The sequence below is a fragment of the Scyliorhinus torazame genome, chromosome 2 (genome assembly GCF_047496885.1).
Source record: "Scyliorhinus torazame isolate Kashiwa2021f chromosome 2, sScyTor2.1, whole genome shotgun sequence".
In the NCBI taxonomy this organism is placed as follows: Eukaryota; Metazoa; Chordata; class Chondrichthyes; order Carcharhiniformes; family Scyliorhinidae; genus Scyliorhinus; species Scyliorhinus torazame.
The window spans coordinates 325694861-325717089 of record NC_092708.1 but is presented as its reverse complement, the minus strand read 5'-3'; the positions used below and the strand labels follow the sequence as shown (position 1 = coordinate 325717089).

General features: G+C 44.9%; 1 protein-coding gene across 1 annotated transcript in view; it reads right to left on the bottom strand.

Moving 5' to 3' along the window:
- The window catches only part of txndc16 (thioredoxin domain containing 16), a 241426-nt gene that overhangs the window by 11330 nt on the left and 207867 nt on the right, over nt 1–22229 (bottom strand). Inside the window, exons 17-19 of the mRNA XM_072489743.1 lie at nt 21449–21587; nt 17367–17530; nt 5894–6084 (exon numbers count right to left, since the gene is read on the bottom strand). Coding sequence (XP_072345844.1) covers nt 5894–6084; nt 17367–17530; nt 21449–21587 — 494 coding nt within the window. The remainder of the gene's footprint in view (nt 1–5893; nt 6085–17366; nt 17531–21448; nt 21588–22229) is intronic.

The following is a 22229-nucleotide window of genomic DNA, read 5'->3' as shown; positions in this document are numbered from 1 at the left end:
CACGGTGACCTAGGTGTCTGAAATTGGATTTTCCGTTCTCCCACAGACAAAGACAGCACAAAGGAACTGACTGACGTCTGAATCTGAAAAGTGCATTTCCCTCTTCTCCCGTGAACCTGATTGGAGTGAGATCGTGAGGACCAAGCAGGCTTCCCTTTCGTATTAAAGGTAAGCAAACATGGCATGGGTTGCAGAGGTCGGCTGGCATGGGTCCCGAAGGTCAGCCGGTTTGCAAAAGTGGGTCCTGGGCAAAAAGTTTGAAAAATACTGCACTAGTGTGCCGCGAAGGCTCAACAAGTGCGTCGCAAAATAAGATTCAAAATGATTAAACATGAATGTAAATAAATAAATTTAATCTTTGTTTTAAGCTCCGTGGTCAGCATCTCCAAATCGTGGGCCTCCCACACATGCGTCAGCTGTGAATGAGCAACTCAGATTTTTACATTGTTCATGCACATGGGCCTAACCGATGTAAAAAAATCAGAACTGTGCATGCATGGCCCTTTCCCGGCTGGCACATGCACGGTTCGAACTACCAACATTTTAAAAACAAAAAATGTTTTCATTAAAGTTTTGCAAAGTTTTTCATAATAGTAATAATCCTAACACAGCAAAATAGAGTGAACATTAACATCGTGCAAAAAGAGAATATACAATAGCAATTGACTAGACGTGACCCCACGTGCCTCAGTCTTCCCACACTCTCCCAACGGAGCACTCACCCCCACTCCCCTATGGGTCACTGCTGCTGCTGACGTTTTAATTGTCCCTGAGAAGCCATCGGACGGTATTATGCCCCCGCTCAACAGCAGCAGCTCTGTACACTTGGCAAAATTATTTACACACATAAGTAGGCATCTGTTCGTGGTGTTGTCGTCCCTTGCTTCTCCCAGATGGAGTTCGCTGCCGTTGTCGTCTCGTTCCGCTTCTGCGGCCCTCCCGTCTTCCCCGTTTTCTCTGTTCCTTTGGTAACGTTTGTTAACGTTTCCCTGCCTCCCCCTCCCTGTCTCTCCTCTATTGTTCCCTGTCTCTTCCCTCTACTCCCCCCCCCCCCCGTGGCTCGCCTTTCCTTCCTCTTAGATTTAGCTGTATCCCCCCCCCCTGTCTCCCGGTCTATGTCTCCTTCTCATTCTTTGGCTACTCTCCCCTGTTTCTTGGCTACCTGGCTATTCTTCTGCTTGTTTGTTGGCCACAAACAGGTCCCGGAACAATTGGGTGAATGGCTCCCATGTTCTGTGGAAGCCGTCGTCTGACCCTCGAATGGCGAATTTGATTTTCTCCATTTAGAGAGATTCCGAGAGGTTGGGCAGCCAGTCTGCAGCTTTGGGTGGTGCTGCTGATCGCCAACCGAACAGGATTCTACGGCGGGCGATCAGGGAGGCAAAGGCAAGGGCGTCCGCCCTCCTCCACAGGAATAGATCTGGCTGGTCTGAAACCCCGAAGACCGCCACTTTCGGGCATGGCTCCACCCTCATCCCCACCACCTTGGACATTGCCTCGAAGAAGGCTGTCCAGTACTCCACAAGTCTGGGGCAGGACCAGAACATGTGGGCGTGGTTGACTGGGCCTCCTTGGCACCGCTCACATCTGTCCTCCACCTCCGGGAAGAACTTACTCCTACGGGTTCTTGTTAAGTGGGCTCTATGTACCACTTTTAGTTGCGTCAGGCTGAGCCTTGCGCACGGAGGTGGAGTTGACCCTATGCAGTGCTTCGCTCCAGAGTCCCCACCCTATTTTGATCCCCAGGTCCTCTTCCCATTTCATTCTTGTTGCGTCCAGTACGGTGTCGGCCCCTTCTACCAGTCGGTCATACATGTCACTACAGTTTCCTTTATCTAGTATGCTTGCGTCCAGTAACTCTTCCAGTAGTGTCTGTTGTGGTGGTTGTGGGTATGTCCCTGTCTCCTTTTGTAGGAAGTTTTTTAGTTGCAGGTACCTTAGCTCGTTCCCCTGGCTAGCTGGAATTTCTCTGTCAGTTCGCCCAGTGTTGCGATCCTGCCGTCCGTGTACTGGTCCCTGACTCTCAGTGTCCCTCCGTCCTGTCCCCACCTTTTGAAGGTGGCGTCAGTCAGCGTGGCGTGAACCTATGGTTGTTGCAGATGGGAGCTTTACCCAACATTCTGGTCAGGCCAAATTGTTGCCGTAGTTGGTTCCAGGACTGGAGGGTGGCTATTACCACCGGGCTGCTGGAGTGTTTTTTGGGTGGGGATGGGTGCGCCACCGTGGCGAGGGCCCGGAGGGAGGTCCCCATGCAGGAGGCCTCTTCCGCGCGCACCCACTCGGCTTCTGGCTCCTTGATCCATCCCCTTATTCGCTCGGCCGTCGCCGCCCAGTGGTAAAGTTGTAGGTTTGGGAGGGCAAGCCCCCCCTCCCTTCTTTGGGATCCTAGCATTCTTTCTCTCCCCCATCCCATACGAATGCCGTGATTAGTTTGTCTAGTGCTTTGAAAAAGGCCTTGGGGATGTAGATTGGGATGATCTGAATAGGAAGAGGTACCTGGGCAGCACATTCATTTTGATTGTCTGGACTCTCCCCGCGAGGGAGAGTGGGAGTGTGTTCCATCTTTGCAGGTCCTTTTTTACTTCCTCTGTCAGACTGGTGAGGTTCCATTTGTGGATCCCTTTCCAGTCATGGGCTATTTGGATCCCCAGTTAGCGGAATTTGAGTCGAGCTTGTTTAAACGACAGTCCCGTTAGGGCTACCCCACCTACTTGTGGGTGTACCGGGAAGATCTCGCTTTTGCTCATGTTGAGTTTGTAGCCCGAGAAGGCGCCAATCTCTTTCAGGAGCGCGATGATTCCGTCCATGCTGCTCTGTGGATCCAAAATGTAGAGGAGCAGGTGATCTGCATAGAGTGAGACTCTGTGCTCTCTGCCCGAACTACCAACATAAAACATTCCGAACCGCGCATGTGCAGCCTTTTCTGGCTGACGAATGCTTAGGAGATCTCAGGTTTTTGGGGAATTGGAGATGCCGACTATGGAGTTGAAGACCAAGATTCCGTGCGCCTGCACAAAAAGCAGAAACACAAAAAGCGTGCTAAGATAAATGGTGATAAGACTTGCATTGTAAACTTCTTAAATTAATGAAAATTGTATAAAATGGTGGCTTGACATGTTTTTAGGAGGTTTTAGAGATAAAAGGCTTTTATGAGAGGAGAAAATAGGAAGTGCGCCTCAAACTCTTTTACAGTATAAAGGTGTGCCATGACATAAAAAGTCAGGAACCATTGAGCTAATATATTATTCACGAGTGTTTCTTCATGACTCACTGTTAGTGATGGGGCTTAGTGCCCATGTGAAATTCCAGCTATTTTACTCAGGGAACTAACACCTAAATGTCCTGCTGATATCATTCATAAAATTCATGAATGTGGGACAGAACTGCCAACTATGGAGTTGAAATATTGAGTCAAAATTGTTCCACGTACTGTTTCGTCAGGACAAAACCATTTTTTTAAAGCTATGTTTTAATTTTAATGCCAAATCGGCAGATTGCCTCAGTTAGTTGCACTCTCACCTCCGAGTCACAGGTTGTGGCTTCAAGGCCCACGGAATCTGAGCACATAATCCGGGCTGACATTACAGTGCAGCGCTGAGGGAGTATGGCGTCACCAGAGATGCTGACTCTCAGCTGAGACATTAAGCTAACATCAGCCTATTTTAGTGTAGATCGCGTCATATTACTTGGGAAAGAGCAAGATGTTCACCTGGCCGATGGTCAAAATTCCTGGCTCAATCAACAGCATATAAACAGATGGCCTGGTTATTCTTCAGCTGGCAGTAGGGCCTTGCCGTTTTAAGAATACTTGAAAACTGTATTTAATGCTTGCAAAGCACTTTGGGATGTGACTTAAATCCGAGCTCCTCTTTGTTCAGCTTTCAGCATCTTACTCCCATTTGATGTTGTAATGACAGGACTATGTCAGATTTGAACCATTGGAACTTGCCACTGTTACAAAAGTACCAAGGCCTTGAAATGAAATTCAGTATCAGCAGCACAGCGTGAGTCGAAGAAACAACATCGGAGCAGGTTTGGTGCACCATAGGCATTGCCTCTGTATAATAGCTAGTGTGAGAATGAGCAACAAGTATCCAACTACAACTAAGAAATGTTCCTGTTATCCTCCATCCTGATTTGCATGTATACTGGCATTTGTTCAGTGTCACAGAGTCAACATCCTGGAATTCCTGACTAACCACCATTGTGGGGGTGCCTTCACCTCATCCTCAAGCATGAGGGATGGACAATAATTGGCAATTTTAGCAAGTCCTGATTTCAAACTAAATTAAAATAGCTGGGCTCTGATAATCTGCAGGGCTGCACCCTGGTGTAAGTGCTGGGATTTGTTCACGAGGAATCCCAACCCCTCTGTGGTGATGTGCATCAATGTAAATGCATGTAGGCTAGCTAGACACTAGAGGGAGCACCAAAGACATCACACACACACACACTCAACCAATAGATCAGGTAAATAGGACATGACCAATGGACATTCACGATACACACGGAGGTGACACGACCACAGGGGGGCATTACACCAACCCATATATAAAGGACACCACACACATGATCTGCCTCTTTTCAGTGGAGACAGTCAGTGAGTAGAGACACTGGGTTGATTCAATATTACAGCCACCACGTGGATTGCAGCAACTGGTTAGTCAGTCTGGGTAGCTATAGTAGGATTAGCAGTAGTGTCGAATCCGAGTAATAGAAGTGTAAATAGTTTAATAAACGTGTTGAAGTTATCTCCACTTCTGAGCCTTCCTTTGTCAAGTGCACCACAAGGAAGCCGCTTATGTTACACCTACAACATAACAAATCACCCTCTAGAGTATGGGGTGTTGAGAAGCTTCTCCAATTAAAATATCAATGGCGGGCATCTGTATGCAGCATCACAAAGGTATCTTGGCTGTTTATCAGGTAGTGCAGGGGGTTCCCAAACTGGGGTCCGTGGAAATGAGGGGTGGTCATGGGAGCCTCCCTCCTGGTGGGTCCATGGCAGTACAGGCACATTTTGAAAATTTGAAAAATGCTGCAGAGCTGCTTGTCCAATCGGCGGCTGGCTCCTGTGTGAGAGAGCGGACAATGTGTGTCTGAGAGAGAGAGTGAGAGAGAGAAAGAGAGAGAGAATAGATAGAGAAAGAGAGAGGAGACAGACGGGGGGTGGGAGGGGGGGGGTGGGGGGGAGGGAAGGAGAGGATGCGTGTGTGAGGGAGAAGGGTCTACAGGGTGTTTGGAAAACTCTTGTGCAAATTAAATAATAATTCACATTGTGTTAGCACAATACAGTTGAAATCACTGGGCTTCAATGTAACCGCCATTCTCGTTGATACGTCATTCAGTCCGATTTTCCAACAATTCACCTTTTCTTCCACTTCAACAACTGCAATCAGTTTCATCATGTTTAACACAGCAGTAGCAATATCGACATTAAAACAAATTATGAATGATGATTCAAGAGTGTTAGAAACTTTTATGGGTCCAAACAGGCCTGGTCCATAAAGTCAGCCCTACTTACAAGGGTGGCAGGTCTGACTTGTTTTCTTAGCATGATTACTTTTCCTGGATTCCCAGGCTGCGAATGAGGGAACTACTGGTATGGGAGCTGCCCTGCAGCCATGTACCCTCCAAGGCAGGTGGCCTTGCTTTGGGATGGGAAGGCTTTGGGCTCCGCAGAAACTGTCAAAAATTCACAACACCTTGTTTGCTCATGTCCTGGTCTCACATCTGGTTCTTTCCGCACATTCTCACCAGAAATAACAGCTGAAATGAACTGGAAGGTCTGTGGATTTTCATCCATTTGCGAACCATTATGCCTACATTGGAAAGACAGACAGCAGACACAGCTGTTTACATTTAGCTATTGGGAAACATTGATTGTACTTACTTTGGGGATGCTCCCGTCCTGTCTGTACCCTCTTTAACCAATGTAGCACACTCGTTCTTGATATAAGCTGCTCTTCCGGAAATGCAAACACCTCCCCACTAGTACTGAGTTGCGCTAAAATCAGTGCTGGCAGCTGAGGCAGATAGTTCAAATATACTTGAAGAATCTCTTTTCCGACCTGTGTATTTCGCCTTATTGAATTAAACACATGAAAAAAGTTATCAACAAACTAAGTGAATCACAGGACTAGAAAGGAATTGTATTTATGTTATACTTTTAAAATGGACAGTTGTGTGCTGCATATTTGAAATAAACCACTGCTTTTCAGTTACCAGGCAGCTTGACCTTTGAAATTATACTTCAGGAACAGACAGTCAATGCGTTGGAAGGAGAGCTATTGTACAGTAGGTTCTGGATAAGTCAAATAACAGGTAGACGAATGAAATTGATCTGAAGTTACTTCAAAATTTTAGCTGTTCAACCTTCTGCCAAATAAAGTCAGAAGGAAAAAACTGCAATATGACAATCAATGTGCGGTGATACAAACGAATATCAGCCAAATTGCAGAAAATTAGATCCTTTGGTTCCAGGATAAGTTTAATTCATTTCTAACCTTATGTCTAAGCAAGAAAACATATCAGTTTTGGATTTTCAGTCGAAAATGTTCAGCTCAACATTTTTGTTTTTATTTACATATTAAATGTTACTTGGACAGACCATACATGACATATGTGATTAGGCTACACGGGCAGTAGTCATGCCTGACAAGTACTTAATATTGTTATAGAGATGTTCGTATTGGGGTAAATGATGGTGCTCAGTTTATACAAGTTGCTCTGTGCAGCAACTTCATTTAAGAAGTAATGACACTTGTTTTTTTATAATTATTGTAGAGTACTCAATTCTCTTTATCCAATTAAGGGGCAATTGAGCATGGCCAATTCACCTACCCTGCACATCCTTTTGGGTTGTAGGGGTGAGACCCACGCAGACACGGGAGGATGTGCAAACTCCACACGGACAGTGACCCGGGATCAAACCCGGGTCCTTGGCGCCGTGAGGCAGCAGTGCTAGCCTTTGTGCCACTGTGCTGCTCCTAGAAGTAAACACACTTGTAACTTAATGCAGCACTAACCACAGTTTTGAGCCAGGGAAGTGGGATGGAAATTTCCGGAAATGGGAGGAGAAGGGGATTAAGACACTAAAAGATTTGTTTCTTGGGGGTCGGTTTGCATGATTGAAGGCGCTGGGAGCGAAGTATGGGCTGGAGCAGGGGGAAATGTTCAGATACATGCAGGTTCGAGATTTTGCCAGGAAGGAGATACAGAGCTTCCCGGTGGAATCGGTCTCCACATTGCTGGAGGAGGTTCTGACGACAGGGCTACTGGAGAAAGGGGTAGTGTCGGCAGTTTGTGCCACGTATTTTGGAGGAGGAGAAGGCACGACTGGAAGGTATCAAAGCAAAATGGGAGGAAGAGTTGGGAGAGGGTGTGGAGGAGGGGTTCTGGTGTGAGGTGCTCCGGAGAGTGAATGCCTCCACATCATGCACGAGGTTGGGGCTGATACAGCGGTGGTATAGACAACACACCTCAAGGGCGAGGATGAACCAGCTCTTTGAGGGGGTAGAAGATATTTGTGAAGGTTGCGGAGGGGCGGGGGCGCGAATCACGTTCATATGTTTTGGTCCTGTCCAAAGCTGGAGTATTACTGGAAAGAGGTTTTTAGGGCAATCTCTAACGTGGTGCACGTGAAACTGAACCCGGGCCCTCGGGGAGGCCATATTCGGGGTGTCGGACCAGCCGGGGTTGGAAACGGGTGTAGCCTTCGCCTTGTTGATCGCCCAAAGGCGGATCCTGTTGGGATGGAGAGCAACCTCTCCACCCTGTGCCCTGGCGTGGTGGGGGGGGATCTGCTAGAATTTTTAACTCTTGAGAAGGTTAAGTTTGAACTGAGGGGAAGGATGGAGGGGTTCTACAATTCATGGGTGTTATTCATTATGCACTTTCAAGAATTGGATAACATCGAACATTAGGGGGGGCGGGGGGGGGAATGTATATGTTAATGGTTGTCGTGTTGGGTGGTCTGCTACACAGACGAACCAACACGGTTGCGGAGGGTACAACTCAGTTTTAATACTAACAATATTAACATTTGTAAACTGGTTACTGTGGTTCGTTCACTACCCTCTAATCTGTGGACCCAGCCCTAACACTATCTTGGAGAGGCACTCAGCACATGGTGAATGTCTGAGTGGCTTGCTGTGAGCTCTGTGCCCTGAGCTGTCTCCTGCTGGAATGAACCGGAAGTGTCGTGTTCCCCGTTCTATAATGTGTCTGCTCTTGCTTATGATTGGCTGTGATGTTGCGTGTGTATTGATTGGTCCGTTGATCTGTCCATCAGTGTGTATGTGTGTTTGCACCATGATGTTTATCTGAATATCATGACATCCCCTCTTTTTTACAAGAATATGTGCCTATGTGGTAATAAATATAGATGTGTACTGAGTGCAGCTGAATGTGTGTGTGCAATATCTACAACATGTACATGAGGCTAAACTATATACATAGGAAGGTGCCAGGTGCAACATAGCAACAAGGTTGTACCATCAACAAAACAAGTGTAAACATCAAGCATCAAAACAAACTCCTGAAACGACAAAAGAGAAACTTATTAACATAGTGGCATAAAACTTTTAGTGAGTCCAATGTTCAAACAGGCTCATAAGTCCAGCCTAGTAGGTGGGCGACGAATTTGGGTTGACCGTTAGGGTGGCACACCATTCATCACCCGGATTGACACTGTTCACTGGCATCGGCTGTTGGGTCCTGCTTGGAGACATCCGGTTCCTGTCGATGACCGCAATGCGGAAGGCTTCCCGGTCGTCTGTATCGCCGGTCTGTATATCGTCCGGGTATGACTCGGAGTATGGAGGCTGAATGGTCCGCACGTCCCTGCGAGGCTGTCGGAATTGGGGAGCGTTGGCAGGTTGAGCTGCTCGGCAGCAGGCAGCGTAGTGGCCCATCTTGCCACAGCAGAGGCATTGTCGATTCTTTGCTGGACATTGCCGCTTTAAATGTGCGGATCCACAGTTGCCGCACGTCGTGACGTCATGGCATTCGTTGCGCCATCGCGCATGCGCAGTTCGGTCATGTGTAGAGCGTGCCTGCGCGTCACGTCCCTCTGCATCGACGTCTCTTTTGGCGTGTACAAGCGCGGGAGGCCGCGAAAAGCGTGAGAAATGGCTGCCCTTGTCCGTGCCGCGGGCCGGGAGGAACTCAATGGACTGGACCCGCTCGGCCTCATAGGACCCCTCCCTTGCCGATTCAGCCGTGTAGGACCCCTGCCGTGCCGATTCAGCCGCCTGGAATTGGGAGTAGCGGCTGGTTGCGTTTTCATGGAGGACGCAGGCTTCGGTGGCAGTGGCTAGGGTGAGGCTTTTTATCTTGAGGAGCTGCTGGCGTAGGGTGCCCGAGGTGACCCCAAAAACTATCTGGTCCCGAATCATGGAATCGGAGGTGGCCTCGTAACCGCAGGACTACACGAGGATACGGAGGTGTGTAAGGAAAGATTGAAAAGGCTCATCCTTACCCTGCAGGCGCTGCTGGAAGAGGTACCTCTCGAAACTCTCATTTACCTCGACGCTGAAGTGTTGCTCGAGTTTGAGAAGGACCGTCTTGTACTTCGTCTTGTCCTCACCTTCCGCGAATACCAGGGAGTTGTAGATGTGGATGGCGTGTTGCCCTGCCGTGGAGAGGAGGAGGGCGATTTTCCTGGTGTCTGAAGCATTCTCCCTTTCTGTGGCTTCTAGGAAGAACTGGAAGCGCTGTTTAAACAACTTCCAGTTAACGCCGAGGTTTCCAGCGATTTGGGGCGGCTGCGGCGGGCTGATGGTGTCCATGGCGCAGCATGGCGGATTCCTGAGGATGCGTAGGTAGGTCTCCCAGTTAGTGGGTTCCAATCCTGGTACGATGTCGTGTTGGGTGCTCTGCTACACAGACGAACCAACACGATCGCGGAAGGTACAACTCAGTTTTATTACTAACAATATTAACATTTGTAAACTGGTTACTGTGGTTCGTTCATTACCCTCTAACCTGTGGACCCAGCCCTAACACTATCTTGGAGAGGCACTCAGCACATGGTGAATGTCTGAGTGGCTTGCTGTGAGCTCTGTGCCCTGAGCTGTCTCCTGCTGGAATGAACCGGAAGTGTCGTGTTCCCCGTTCTATAGTGTGTCTGCTCTTGCTTATGATTGGCTGTGATGTGTGTGTATTGATTGATCCGTTGATCTGTCCATCAGTGTGTATGTGTGTTTGCACCATGATGTTTATCTGAATATCATGACAATGGTGACTATGGATGATTCCCGATTCCTTTTTGTTATTTGTTTATGTTAACATGCGGGCTGCTGTTTGGGGGTTTGCTGGGAGGATGGGATGGTTGTTGTTGATATGGAGATTGACATTGTATTTGTTACTGCTTATTGTTTATTGGTGGGTGTAAATTTGGGAGAAAATGTGAAAAAGGAGAATAAAAATATTTTATTTAAAAAATAATTTAATGTAGCACTATTATCTTATTTGTTGTAGCAATAATTATCTGCCATAACCCCTTTCCTGCTGTAAGTGATGCAGGTTTGATTATCAAATAGCACAATTGAAATTTGCTTCAACAAAACCCATCTGATAAAAGGTTTCCTCTCTGATAATCTGATTTACATTACAGTGATTTACAAAAGCGTAGACCATATGAAATGTACATCAATTTTTAAAATGAATCAGGAAAGTTGTTCCAGGTTTGGCATATTTTATAATAATGACAAAACACAATTATCCTGTTTAGTGCAGTGGAGTTTCATGCTACAACTTAGAAAACAGAACTAAAGATGATACAGTGAAGGTGCCATCATTTTCAGAGGAAACAAAGCCTGCCTGGAAATCCTTAGACTGAAGGAAGTGGTGTTCTTCTACTTTTCCTGATTGAACTATGATGTGGATATGATAGTCAGTAAAATATTCTGATTTATTCTGTTCAGTCATTAACAGTTTTAAAAGTATATTTCCACATCACATTATTTTTCCAGAACAATCACTCTCAGAACTCAATTTGGATTTCATGAATTCCACTCACGGATTCTCTAAATGGGGCTGTAGTGAATACATGAATGTTTTCTCTTGAATGTCTTCTCTTTTCACAATAATTGCTACTGATCTTTCTATCCAAATGTTAAAAAAGGACAGCTCCGAATAATTCCCCGCATCTAAATTTAGAAAGAAGGATAGGTCATATGAGGAACGGTTGAGGACTCTGGGTCTGTACTCGTTGGAAATTTAGAAAGATGAGGGGGGATCTTATTGAAACTTACAGGATACTGCGAGGCCTGGATAGAGTGGACGTGGAGAGGATGTTTCCACCTGTAGGGAAAACTAGAAGCAGAGGACACAATCTCAGGCTAAAGGGATGTTCCTTTAAAACAGAGACAAAGAGGATTTTCTTCCGCCAGAGGGTGGTGAATCTGTGGAACTCTTTGCCGCAGAAGGCTGTGCAGGCCAAATGTTTAAAACAGAGATAGATAGGTTCTTGATTAATAAGGGGGTTATGGGGAGAAGGCAGGAGAATGGGGATGAGAAAATATCAGCCATGATTGAATGGCAGAGCAGACTCGATGGGCCAAGTGGCCTAATTCTGCTCCTATGTCTTATGGCTCAGTGGTTTTACATTGTCTCCATTGGAAGCATTGAGTGAGTTGAATGATATTGTTTTGGGTTGAGATGTCAACTCCTTGAGTGAGAGTAATTGTAACAGTCTGAAATGATGACGAGATGGCTACTCATTCAATGGACAAACTGCAGTGTGGTGAATGCAGAGGTGGAAAGTTCTGAAAAGGCTGCAAGAGGCGATGTGTACCTTCAGACACAATTTGCACTGGCTACAAAGTATGTAAAGTATAATTTCACAGTAACTTCATTGTAGTGCTATAGTAAGCCTACTTGTGACACTAATCAAGATTATTATTGTAAACTAAAATTGTAGTTTGATTACATCAAACATCTTTCAGTTTGTCTTTTTTGATTTTTGTAAGAAGGGTACTTTACCTCTATAAATCAATTAAAACTGTGTCTTTCAGGCAGGATTACATTAATCTGATTGACAGTATAAAGTGCCCTGTCAATTAAGGAAAACATTTCCATAACTAGTCAGAGCAGATACTAAAATTCTACATCTAGGCTCAGATTTTCACGTGGGCTCAGGAAAAGCTCATCTCGGCATTTCCAGCCTTCTGAAAGGCACACCTGACCCATCTGTTAATTTGCCCAGGGTCGGCAGTGCATTTTGAGAGCCGTGATGGAGTGTGGGAGGAATGTTGGTGCGGAGGTGGGCCGATTACAAGGCAGCCTCTCAAAGACAGCGGCTTAGCTCCCAACATCATTTGAATGTCTCCTAAATGTCACTCCTCATCCCCTTCATCCTCCACTCACCATATGCATATGCTGTGCCATGCCCATCAGATCCCCAAGCCACCCCATAGCTCTCTCACATCTCCCATGTCACCTATGCCCTTCAGATTCCCATGTTACCATCACGCCCATGTATCATCCATAGCTACTTATGCAGTATCCATTATGTACAATTCTCAGGAGTCATGCAAAGCAATGGGAATTCTCTTAAATACAGGTGAAAAAAATTAAATCTGTGACAGTCCAGTAAAACTCTCATTCAAACACAGTTATCAATGCTAAAAAAAAACTTCTTAATTGAAAATGTTAATCCTTTAAGTGGCCATGAGGTTGTGTAAATAAATAGCGTTGTATTCTGGAATTATGATGTTGTGGCTGTCGCAGAAACATGGTTAAAGGAAGGGCAGGATTGGCAGCTGAACGTTGGAGGATATAGATGCTTCAGGAGAGATAGAGGGGGATGTAAAAGGGGTGGGGGAGTAGCATTACTGGTTACGGCGAATATTATAGCCATGTTGTGGGAGGATACCTTGGAGGGCTCATACAATGAGGCAATCTGGGTAGTGCTCATGAATAGGAAGGGGGAAATCACAATGTTGCGTGTCAATTACAGGCCCCCCAACTGCCAGCAAGAGTTAGAGGAATAGATAGGTAGAGATATTTTGGATAGGTGCAAAAGTAACAGGGTTGTTGTGGTAGGGGATTTTAATTTCCCCTATATGGACTGGGACTCACTCAGTGCTAGGGGTTTGGATGGGGCAGAGTTTGTAAGGTGTATCCAGAAAGCCTTCTTGATGCAATATGTAGATAGTCCAGCTAGGGAAGGGGCAGTACTGGATCTAGTATTGGGGAATGAGCCTGGACAAGGTGGTTGAGGTTTCAGTAATAATAATCATCTTTATTGTCACAGGTTGGCTTACATTAACACTGCAATGAAGTTACTGTGAAAAGCCCCGAGGGGAACATTTTGGGTGTAGTGACCACAATTCCGTACTTTTTAGGGTACTTTTGGTCAGGGATGAGGGTAACCCTCACGTTAAGGTGCTAAACTGGGGAAAGGCAAATTATGATAGCATTAGACAAGAATTGAAGAATTTGGATTGGGTGCGGCTGTTGAATAGTAAATCAACATTGGACATGTGGGAGTCTTTCAAGCGACAGTTGATTAGGATTCATGGAAGTCACATTCCTGAGAGAACAAAGGATAAGTATGGGAAGTTTAGGGAGCCTTGGATAACGAGGGATATTCTGAACCTCGTCAAAAAGCAAAAGGAGACTTTTGTGTGGTCTAGAAGGATGGCGACAGTCAAAACCCTTGAGGAGTATAAAGAAAGTAGGAAGGTACTGAAGTGGGAAGTTCGGAGGGCAAGGAGGCATCATGAAAAATCCTTGGCAAGTAGGATTAAGGTGAATCCCAAAGCTTTTTATTCATATGTAAAAAGCAAGAGGATGGCCAGGGAAAGGATTGGACCACTTAACGACAGTGGAGTGAATCTATATATTGAGCCAGAGGAAATGGGCGAGGTACTAAATGAGTACTTTGCATCAGTGTTCACCAAAGAAAGGGACTTTGTGGAAGATGATTCTTGGGTAGGGTGTGTGGACAGTATAGATCATGTTAACATCGAAAAGGAGGAGATATTGGGTCTTTTAAAAAGATATTAAGGTAGATAAGTCCCTTGCGCCAGATGGTATTTACCTCAAAATACTGAGGGAAGCAAGGGAGGAAATTGCTGGGGCCTTGACTGACATCTTTGTATCCTCATTGGCTACAGGTGAGATCCAGAGGACTGGAGAATAGCAAATGTGGTATCGCTGTTTAAGTAAGTTAGCAGGGATAATCCTGGAAACTATAGGCCGGTGAGCCTCACGTCGGTAGTAGGTAAATTATTGGAAAGAATTCTCAGGGACAGGATTTATACCCATTTGGAAACAAATGGACTCATTAACGATAGACAGCGTGGGTTTGTGAAGGGGAGGCCGTGCCTCACTAACTTGATCGAGTTTTTTGAAGAGGTGACAAAGATGATTGATATGGGGAGGGCGGTGGATGTTGTTTACATGGACTTCAGTAAAGCCTTTAACAGGGTGCTTCATGGCAGACTGGTACAAAAGATGAAGTCACACGGGATCAGAGGGAGGTGGTAAGATGGATACAGAACTGGTTCGGTCACAGAAGGCAAAGGGTAGCAGTAGAAGGGTGTTTTTCTGAATGGAAGGTTGTGACTAGTGGTGTTCCACAGGGATTGGTGCTGGGGCCTCTGTTGTTTGTACTATACAGAAACGATTTGGAGGAAATTGTCTGATAAGTAAGTTCGCGGATGACACTATGATTGGTGGAGTGGCAGATAGGGTTGAGGATTGTCAGAGGATACAGCAGGACACAGATAGGTTGGAAACTTAGGCAGAAAATTGGCAAATGGAGTTTAATCCGGACAAATCTGAGGTAATGAATTTTGGTAGGTCTAACATAGAGGGGAAATATACCGCAAATGGCAAAACTCTTAGGAATATAGAAAGTCAGAGAGATCTGGGCGTGCAGGTCCACAGATATTTGAAGGTGGCAACACAAGTGAACAAGATAGTCAAGAAAGCATACAGAATTCTTGCCTTCATTGGGCAGGGCATCAAGTATATAAACTGGCAAGTCATGCTACAGTTGTATAGAACTTTGGTAAGGCCGCACTTGGAATATTGCGCACAATTCTGGTCGGCACACTACCAGAAGGATGAGGAAGCTTTGGAGAGGGTGCAGAGGAGAGTTAGCAGGATGTTGCCTGGTCTGGAGGGTGTTAGCGAAGTGGAGAGGCTGAATAGACTCGGACTGTTTTCATTAGAAGGATGTCTACAGAGGTCTATAAGAGTATGAGGGGTATGGATAGATTGGATGGGCAGGCAGTCTCCCAGGGTGGAGGGGTCAGTCACCAGGGGGCATAGGTTTAAGGTCCGTGGGGCAAAGTTTAGAGGAGATGTGCGAGGCAGGTTTTTTACGCAGAGGGTGGTGAGTTACCAGGGGAGGTTGTGGAAGTAAATCCATTAATAGCGTTCAAAAGGCATCTTGACAAACACATGGATAGGATGGGTGTAGAGGGTTACAGCACTAGGAAGTGCGGAGGGTTTTGGCAAAGGTTGGTACAATGGCCGGTATAGGCTTGGAGGGCTGAAGGGCCTGTTCCTGTGCTGTATTGTTCTTTGAAACCACATCAAAGACAGAGCACATTGTTACAACTTCCTACAACTGTGTCAGTCACTCACTTGAACAGCTGTATCAACAGTCCATTCGCTTTTAGAACTCAGCCAAGCATTTATAATGACCACAACAGTCAAAATATTAGTTTCCGAACAGATAGTGTTTTCTACATTTCAAAGCAGTTTGCCTGTCAATCAATGGAAGGAGCAGATGGCTTGGATTTTATTTTACTTTTCAAACACTGCAGATACTTTTCACAGTAGGGCTGTCTCGATGTTTAAACCCCAGTGTCAAACATGACATGGAGTTTACCAACATATTTCTTGCACATTTTTGAATGTATTATGGCCCTTCCTCCAAAGAAAAAGTGACATTTACACAATGGTGATCAACGTACCTTTGCAGGTCAAAGCCCGATTATGAATTACTGCTTTAAAAACACATACAATAATAATAATAAGCACTTATTGTCACAAGTAGGCTTCAATGAAGTTACTTGAAAAGCCCCTAGTCTCCACATTCCGGCGTCTGTTCGGGGAGGCTGGTACGGTACATCTATGTTACAATCCAGCAGTTACTAGTAATATTTGAAGGTCTGAAAGCATTTCACATTTACCTTCAGTATGTCGCTGACTACTCAGCAGACTTTCCCCCCGTGGTCAGAAATTCTCCAAGGATATCGTATCTTTCAGGGCACCCGCATCAGCACACAAAAATAGTGTGCAGGAGGAAATATAATTTTCCTGTGGTACTCACAATGGGAACCCTGACCTTGTCACTCAAAGCCGTCCCAACCCGCAATATATATTTTAAATTCATATACGGGCTGTGGGGGTTGCTGGCTAGGCCGGAATTTACTGCCCATCCCTAGTTGCCCTTCAGAAGGTGGTGGTCAGTTGCCTTCTTGAACCGCTGCAGTCCTTGCGCTGTGCTATTAGGGAGGGAGTTCCAAGATGTTGCCCCAGTGACAGTGAAGGAGCGATGATATATTTCCAAATCAGGGTGGTGAGTGCCTTGGAGGGGAAACTCCAGGTTGTGGGGCTCCCAGGTATCTGCTGCTCTTGTCCTAGATGGTAGTGGTCGTGGGTTTCGAAGGTGTTCACGAAGGAACATTTGTGAGTTACTGCAGTGCATCTTGTAGATGGTACACATGGCTGTCACTGTTCATCGGTGGTAGAAGGTTTGAATGTTTGTGGAAGGGGGAGCAATAAAGCGGGGCTGCTTTGTTCTGCATGGTGTCAAGCTTCTTGAGTTTTGTTGGAACTGCACTCATCCAGGCAAGTGGAGCATATTCCATTATACTCCCGACTTCTGCTTGTAGATGGTGGACAGGCTTTGGGGGATCAGGAGGAGAGTTACTTGCAGTAGCATTCCTAGCCTTTGACCTGCCCTGGTAGCCACAGTATTAATATGCCGAGTTCAGTTCAGTTTCTGATCAATGGTAACCCCCAGGACGTTGATTGTGAGGGATTCAGTGATGGTAATGCCATTGAATGTCAATGGGCGGTGTTTAGATCCTTTCTTGTAGGAGATAGTCAATGTCTGGCACCTGTGCGGCGCGAATGGACATGCAAAAACGATATAGGGTTGGGAAGGCAGAGGAAAATTGATTATCCAACAAATGAAAAACAAATTTTAGCATTTCGCAACCAGATTCATATCTCTACTGGGAGATGAAGATCCAGCCCTTCCAGTCAGAATAGGGAAGCCATTCCTATGTCAGTTAATTTTTTAGTGGATTTTAAAGTTTAAAAATTTAGCATTTTATCAACACCAATGAACATGCTGATCCTGTTAGATTGTTGCTAAAGAAGACGTGACTCACAGGTCAATCCAGCACGCGGTATAAATCTGCGTGCTCAACTTGGTAAATTCTGCGAGCTCTTCTCTCGCTTTCACGGTCTTGGTGTCATCATTATCAATAAACAGAATGAGTAATGGCTTCAGAGGATGGAAGTAAGAAGGGAAATTTTCCACTGTGACTTCAGGCTGATGTTGAAAAACAGAAAGTCGAAAGAGCATTTTAGTTTCTTCAGTTGTCAATAAATTGTGACATTTAGAATAGACAAAAAACAATTCCCAAGTACAATACAGTAGTCCAGGACATGAAATTATTATTTTTTTTTAGTTTTCACATCGGTTTTCTATTTGCAATTAAATACGTTCAACATTTTCAAATTTAAAGGCAACATCAAAGTACAAATATGAAACCTAATGGAATGTGTAAATTTACCACACATTCAGTGGGATATGTTTTAACTCCCTTTGCTCAGCAGAAATAGAGCAATAGCAGAGTTAAAACAAAGATGGCGGAGTTAATTTCCTTTTCCCACTCCACTGTCATTTTTCCTGGGTCATTCTGCTGCATGATGTACATGGGTCTCTGATGTTACTTTAACTGCCTCTTGGAATCAGCATTCACTATAGATGCTCTGCCCAGTGAAACCGGAGATAATGGTGCAAAAGCAGAACAGAAGAGATTGTAGGTGATATTCCAATATGGATTCAATAGATAAGAATGGCACCAGGCGAGTGCAGCCCCACCCAGCTGGAGGACAGTGAAGAGGATTAGTGCGCTAAACCATATCAAAGGCTGCAGAGAGGTACTTTGTATTGTCAGTAAACCTTGCATTTCCTTCTCCAAAGTCATTAATACACATTGTAAATAGCTGAGGCCCAAGAACTGATCCTTGCATTACCTTCTTAGTTACAGTCTGTATACAACCTATAAATGCCCTATTTATTCCGTTTGTGTTTTACTCTCAATTCCTTCCTCCCGCAGTTTGTGTTTTCCTCTCTCTGACACTTTCTCAGCCTCTCCTCAGGATAGTGTGAATTTTCAGATTATTTTCTTTGACAGGAACAGGGCCGCAAAATCCACCCTCTGATCTCTCTTTCTTACAGAAAAAAACAGAGCAAAGTGGTCTACAATAGAAGGGAGTGGAACAGAATTGGTGAAGGGCAAAGATGCCTGCATGTCCACTCCAGGATTGATGGTTCTTCACAACACAAAGCTGATTGTGACAGAATAAATGCCATCTGACATTACTGAACACATTGAGGAGAATGGTATAATCCTACCTTATACCCCTTCTGAATACCACAGCTCACACATCCTGATATCTGGCATGATGAACTATCTGGCATGATGAGCTGCTGTTGATGTTGTGGCCATGGACCTCTTGCTTTTCACCCCATCCCCTTTCCCTCACTCTGACCTTCTCCTTTTGAGGTGTTGCTTTCAGACATGGAAGAACTTCCATGGGCAGCACGGTGGGCAGCATGGTAGCATTGTGGATAGCACAATTGCTTCACAGCTCCAGGGTCCCAGGTTCGATTCCAGCTTGGGCCACTGTCTGTGCGGAGTCTGCACGTCCTCCCCGTGTGTGCGTGGGTTTCCTCCGGGTGCTCCGGTTTCCTCCCAGTCCAAAGATATGCAGGTTAGGTGGATTGGCCATGATAAATTACCCTTAGTGTCCAAAATTGCCCTTAGTGCCGGGTGGGGTTACTGGGTTATTGGGATAGGGTGGAGGTGTTGACCTTGGGTAGGGTGCTCTTTCCAAGAGCCGGTGCAGACTCAATGGGCCGAATGGCCTCCTTCTGCACTGTAAATTCTATGAAACTTCTCCATTCCAGTGACAACACAGCCAGGAGGTGCACTTGCGAAGAGGCAGTCACGTGTCTGACATTTTCAGCCACCAGCTCAGATACTGGCGATTAGAGGTTAGTGTAGAGTTGGGATCAGCCCATGGTGAATCACTGGGCGCAAGTGGACAGCAGCTAGGCCAAAGGAAAAGGTAGTTTGTACATCAGTTCGTCGGAAGGTGAGGTCACAGATTAGTTCTGCTACAGGGCACTCAGGTAAGGACCTCAATGAGTGACAAAAAGGAGGGTGCAATCGAGATACAGTGGCTGCTGGACAGACTCCTGTCACTGTCAAAGAGCAACTGTCCAAAATGACAAGGGGCATCACACAGAGCCTGCCCTTTCCACAGTCACTGCTCCATCTACCTGTCGTTTTGCAGCCCCCTTACCTGCTGCAGCCTTTTTGTGGTCACGCCACCAAATCTTCTGCCCTCCCTGTAAAGACGCAGCCAGACTCCGTGTCAAATCCACGAGCTGACCGCAATAGTTCCAGATAGTTTACAATAGCAGACACTATTCTAAATTTCCTTTCCTGCAAGTTGGGTGGTTGGTCCTTTAAATAGCACTGAATCTGAGTCCCTCTCACAGCAGTTATTTAGTGAGTGACAAGCGAATACTTTGAGTGGACCTGTATAGTCCAAGTTTACAAATCAGACAGCAAATCAGCCAACAAGGTTGACTGATGTCAGGACAACACCAGTTCAGAGGCTTTTGACATACAAAAAGCAAATCTGCATGGCAACACTTCTCAGCATGGGCCACGCTGCAAATCGCATCAGAAGCAACTGGAGATGCAGAATGCCCACTCACTTTTGATCTCAATTTCACACCACAATTATTTTCAGAACTTGGTGATCCGAAGACACTTAACTAAAGTCAATTTAATAACATTTGCAAACAATGGGCAAATGTCACATGATTATGTTTATGAGTAGTGTAGCGAGATTGATCGCCATTTTATAAAGTGTCACATTGTGAGGGAATCTGAAACTGCTGCTTGTCTCTCTGGGTCGTGCTGAGACCTCGATAAGTGGACCAATTAACGTTGAATTGCGTTGCCGGCCTCGCTGGGCCGAGCGCCTGGAAGCTCGCGGCAGGTCCCGCTCGCTATGACACTTAGAAATCTTTCCGGAGAATCGTGTTTCTATTGTGCTGAGTGTTTATGACAGGAAAAGTAAACAAGAGCTTGAGGAAAGAAAGAGTTGTTGCTCAGCAACCAGGGGCCACTTTTAGGGAAAATAAACTTTTTGAGTTTAGTAATAACCAGAGGCCAGAGGAGAAGAAGCTTATCAGTGAGAGAGGGAACATCTCTCACAGCTTTGCTGGAAGTAAAACCATATAATGGAGTACGGTGAAACAAAGCAAGTGCCAGATATCTATGGGACAGCTAGTTAAGATAACTAGAGAAATTGAGAAGTTTCCAAGAAGTCAGAAGTTAAAGGAATCATTGGAACAGCTGAGAAAAAGCCTTGTTTGAAAGGATAGTTGGTCAACCTGGAGGTGGAGCATTGATATAAACAGTTGATGGAAAGCTTTGGTTGAAAGAATATTTTAAAGGTTGTCTTTTTAGAGTGGAATTTGGAAACACCTGTGTGGCAATCACCTGGGGGGAATTTGAGGAGGAATCCACAGAGGATCGGTTGAGTGGCATCTGCCACACTTCAGAATGTAGTGTTGTCTGCCCACTGTTTGCTGTTGGGTTACAGGGACTGTGTGTTAACTGAGAACATTATGGCATAAGATATACTTTGTAATCCATGTTATCTGTAAAATCTGTGTTCATTTGTGAAGATAAGTGGGAGTGAAGTAGGATTGTATTATAGTCACACTTTGCATGTTTAATACTTTCTGTTGTTGTTAAAATTATGGTCTTTTGAGCCAAGGATCTATTCTGGGCTCCTCCAGTCCAGTCAAAGCATCAACTGAGATCGTAACATTTATGCATTTATTTGCTGTTCGTGGAGTCTTATCGTCTTTCTCTACATAACAATGACTGCTCAACACAGTGATAATAAAGCACCTTTGCGATATCCTGAGGCATTAAATGATTGTATTTTTATCTTTGCTCCATAAACTTTTGATTTGAAACCAAGAATGTACCTGCTGAACCAAAACAGCTCTTCAATTTAATGATAAATGTTAATTATCAGGAATTAATAATTCAATTTGAATATAAGTGTATATTGCATACATATTGAAAGCATTAGTAATGAGAATAGCAGAAATAATGTTCATCTGTTTAAATGCTAGCAAAATACTTACAAACTTTTCCAACTTGGCACTCTTAACTGCAGATACAATGTCTTCTGTGCTCGAACTATCAAGGTGAATACTTTCCACGTGTGATTCTTTATTCCTAACGAATACCAGAGCAGGTAAAGCCACACCAAACTTTTGAGAGCTGAATGAAAATACAACATTTGAAATGATGGATTAAAACAAAGAACCACTTGTTAACCACATGTACCAAATTGAAAAAAATAACTTCTCCTATTTTAACTACAAAATTAAATTAAATAGAATATTTCTGAAAGAATTCAGATTCGAGTTTGCATTTAATAGTAAAAGGCACATTTATGTGATACGTCACTTTTTGAGAATTTATACGTGTATTGCAGAAATCATACAATCCTATAGGACACTTTACTGTAAGCTCCAGAACAAAAATATGTTTTATGACACTGTTTGAACAGAATCCATAAAAACATTGTTGTAGAGCTTGCTACGCTCAAAAGGTAAATCATTGGCCATGTTTCAAAACAATCACATAACATTACATCTTTATTTTGAACAACATAACATACTGCTTCTTCAGAGGTGCAGGCGACAGAATAAACCAATGAATTTGCATTTCAAGGAGATATTTGCATATTTGATTTTTAAGGAGATATTTGCAGATTATAGCGCAATATTCTGTGGTACTGCCATGCTGTGCCTAAGAACAGCAGCAACACAGGTTCGTCGCAACATGAGCTAGATTGCCCACCGTCTCCCATTCCATTCAGGCAAAGAGAAAAGAGGGTGGTCAGCTCCATCAATGCCT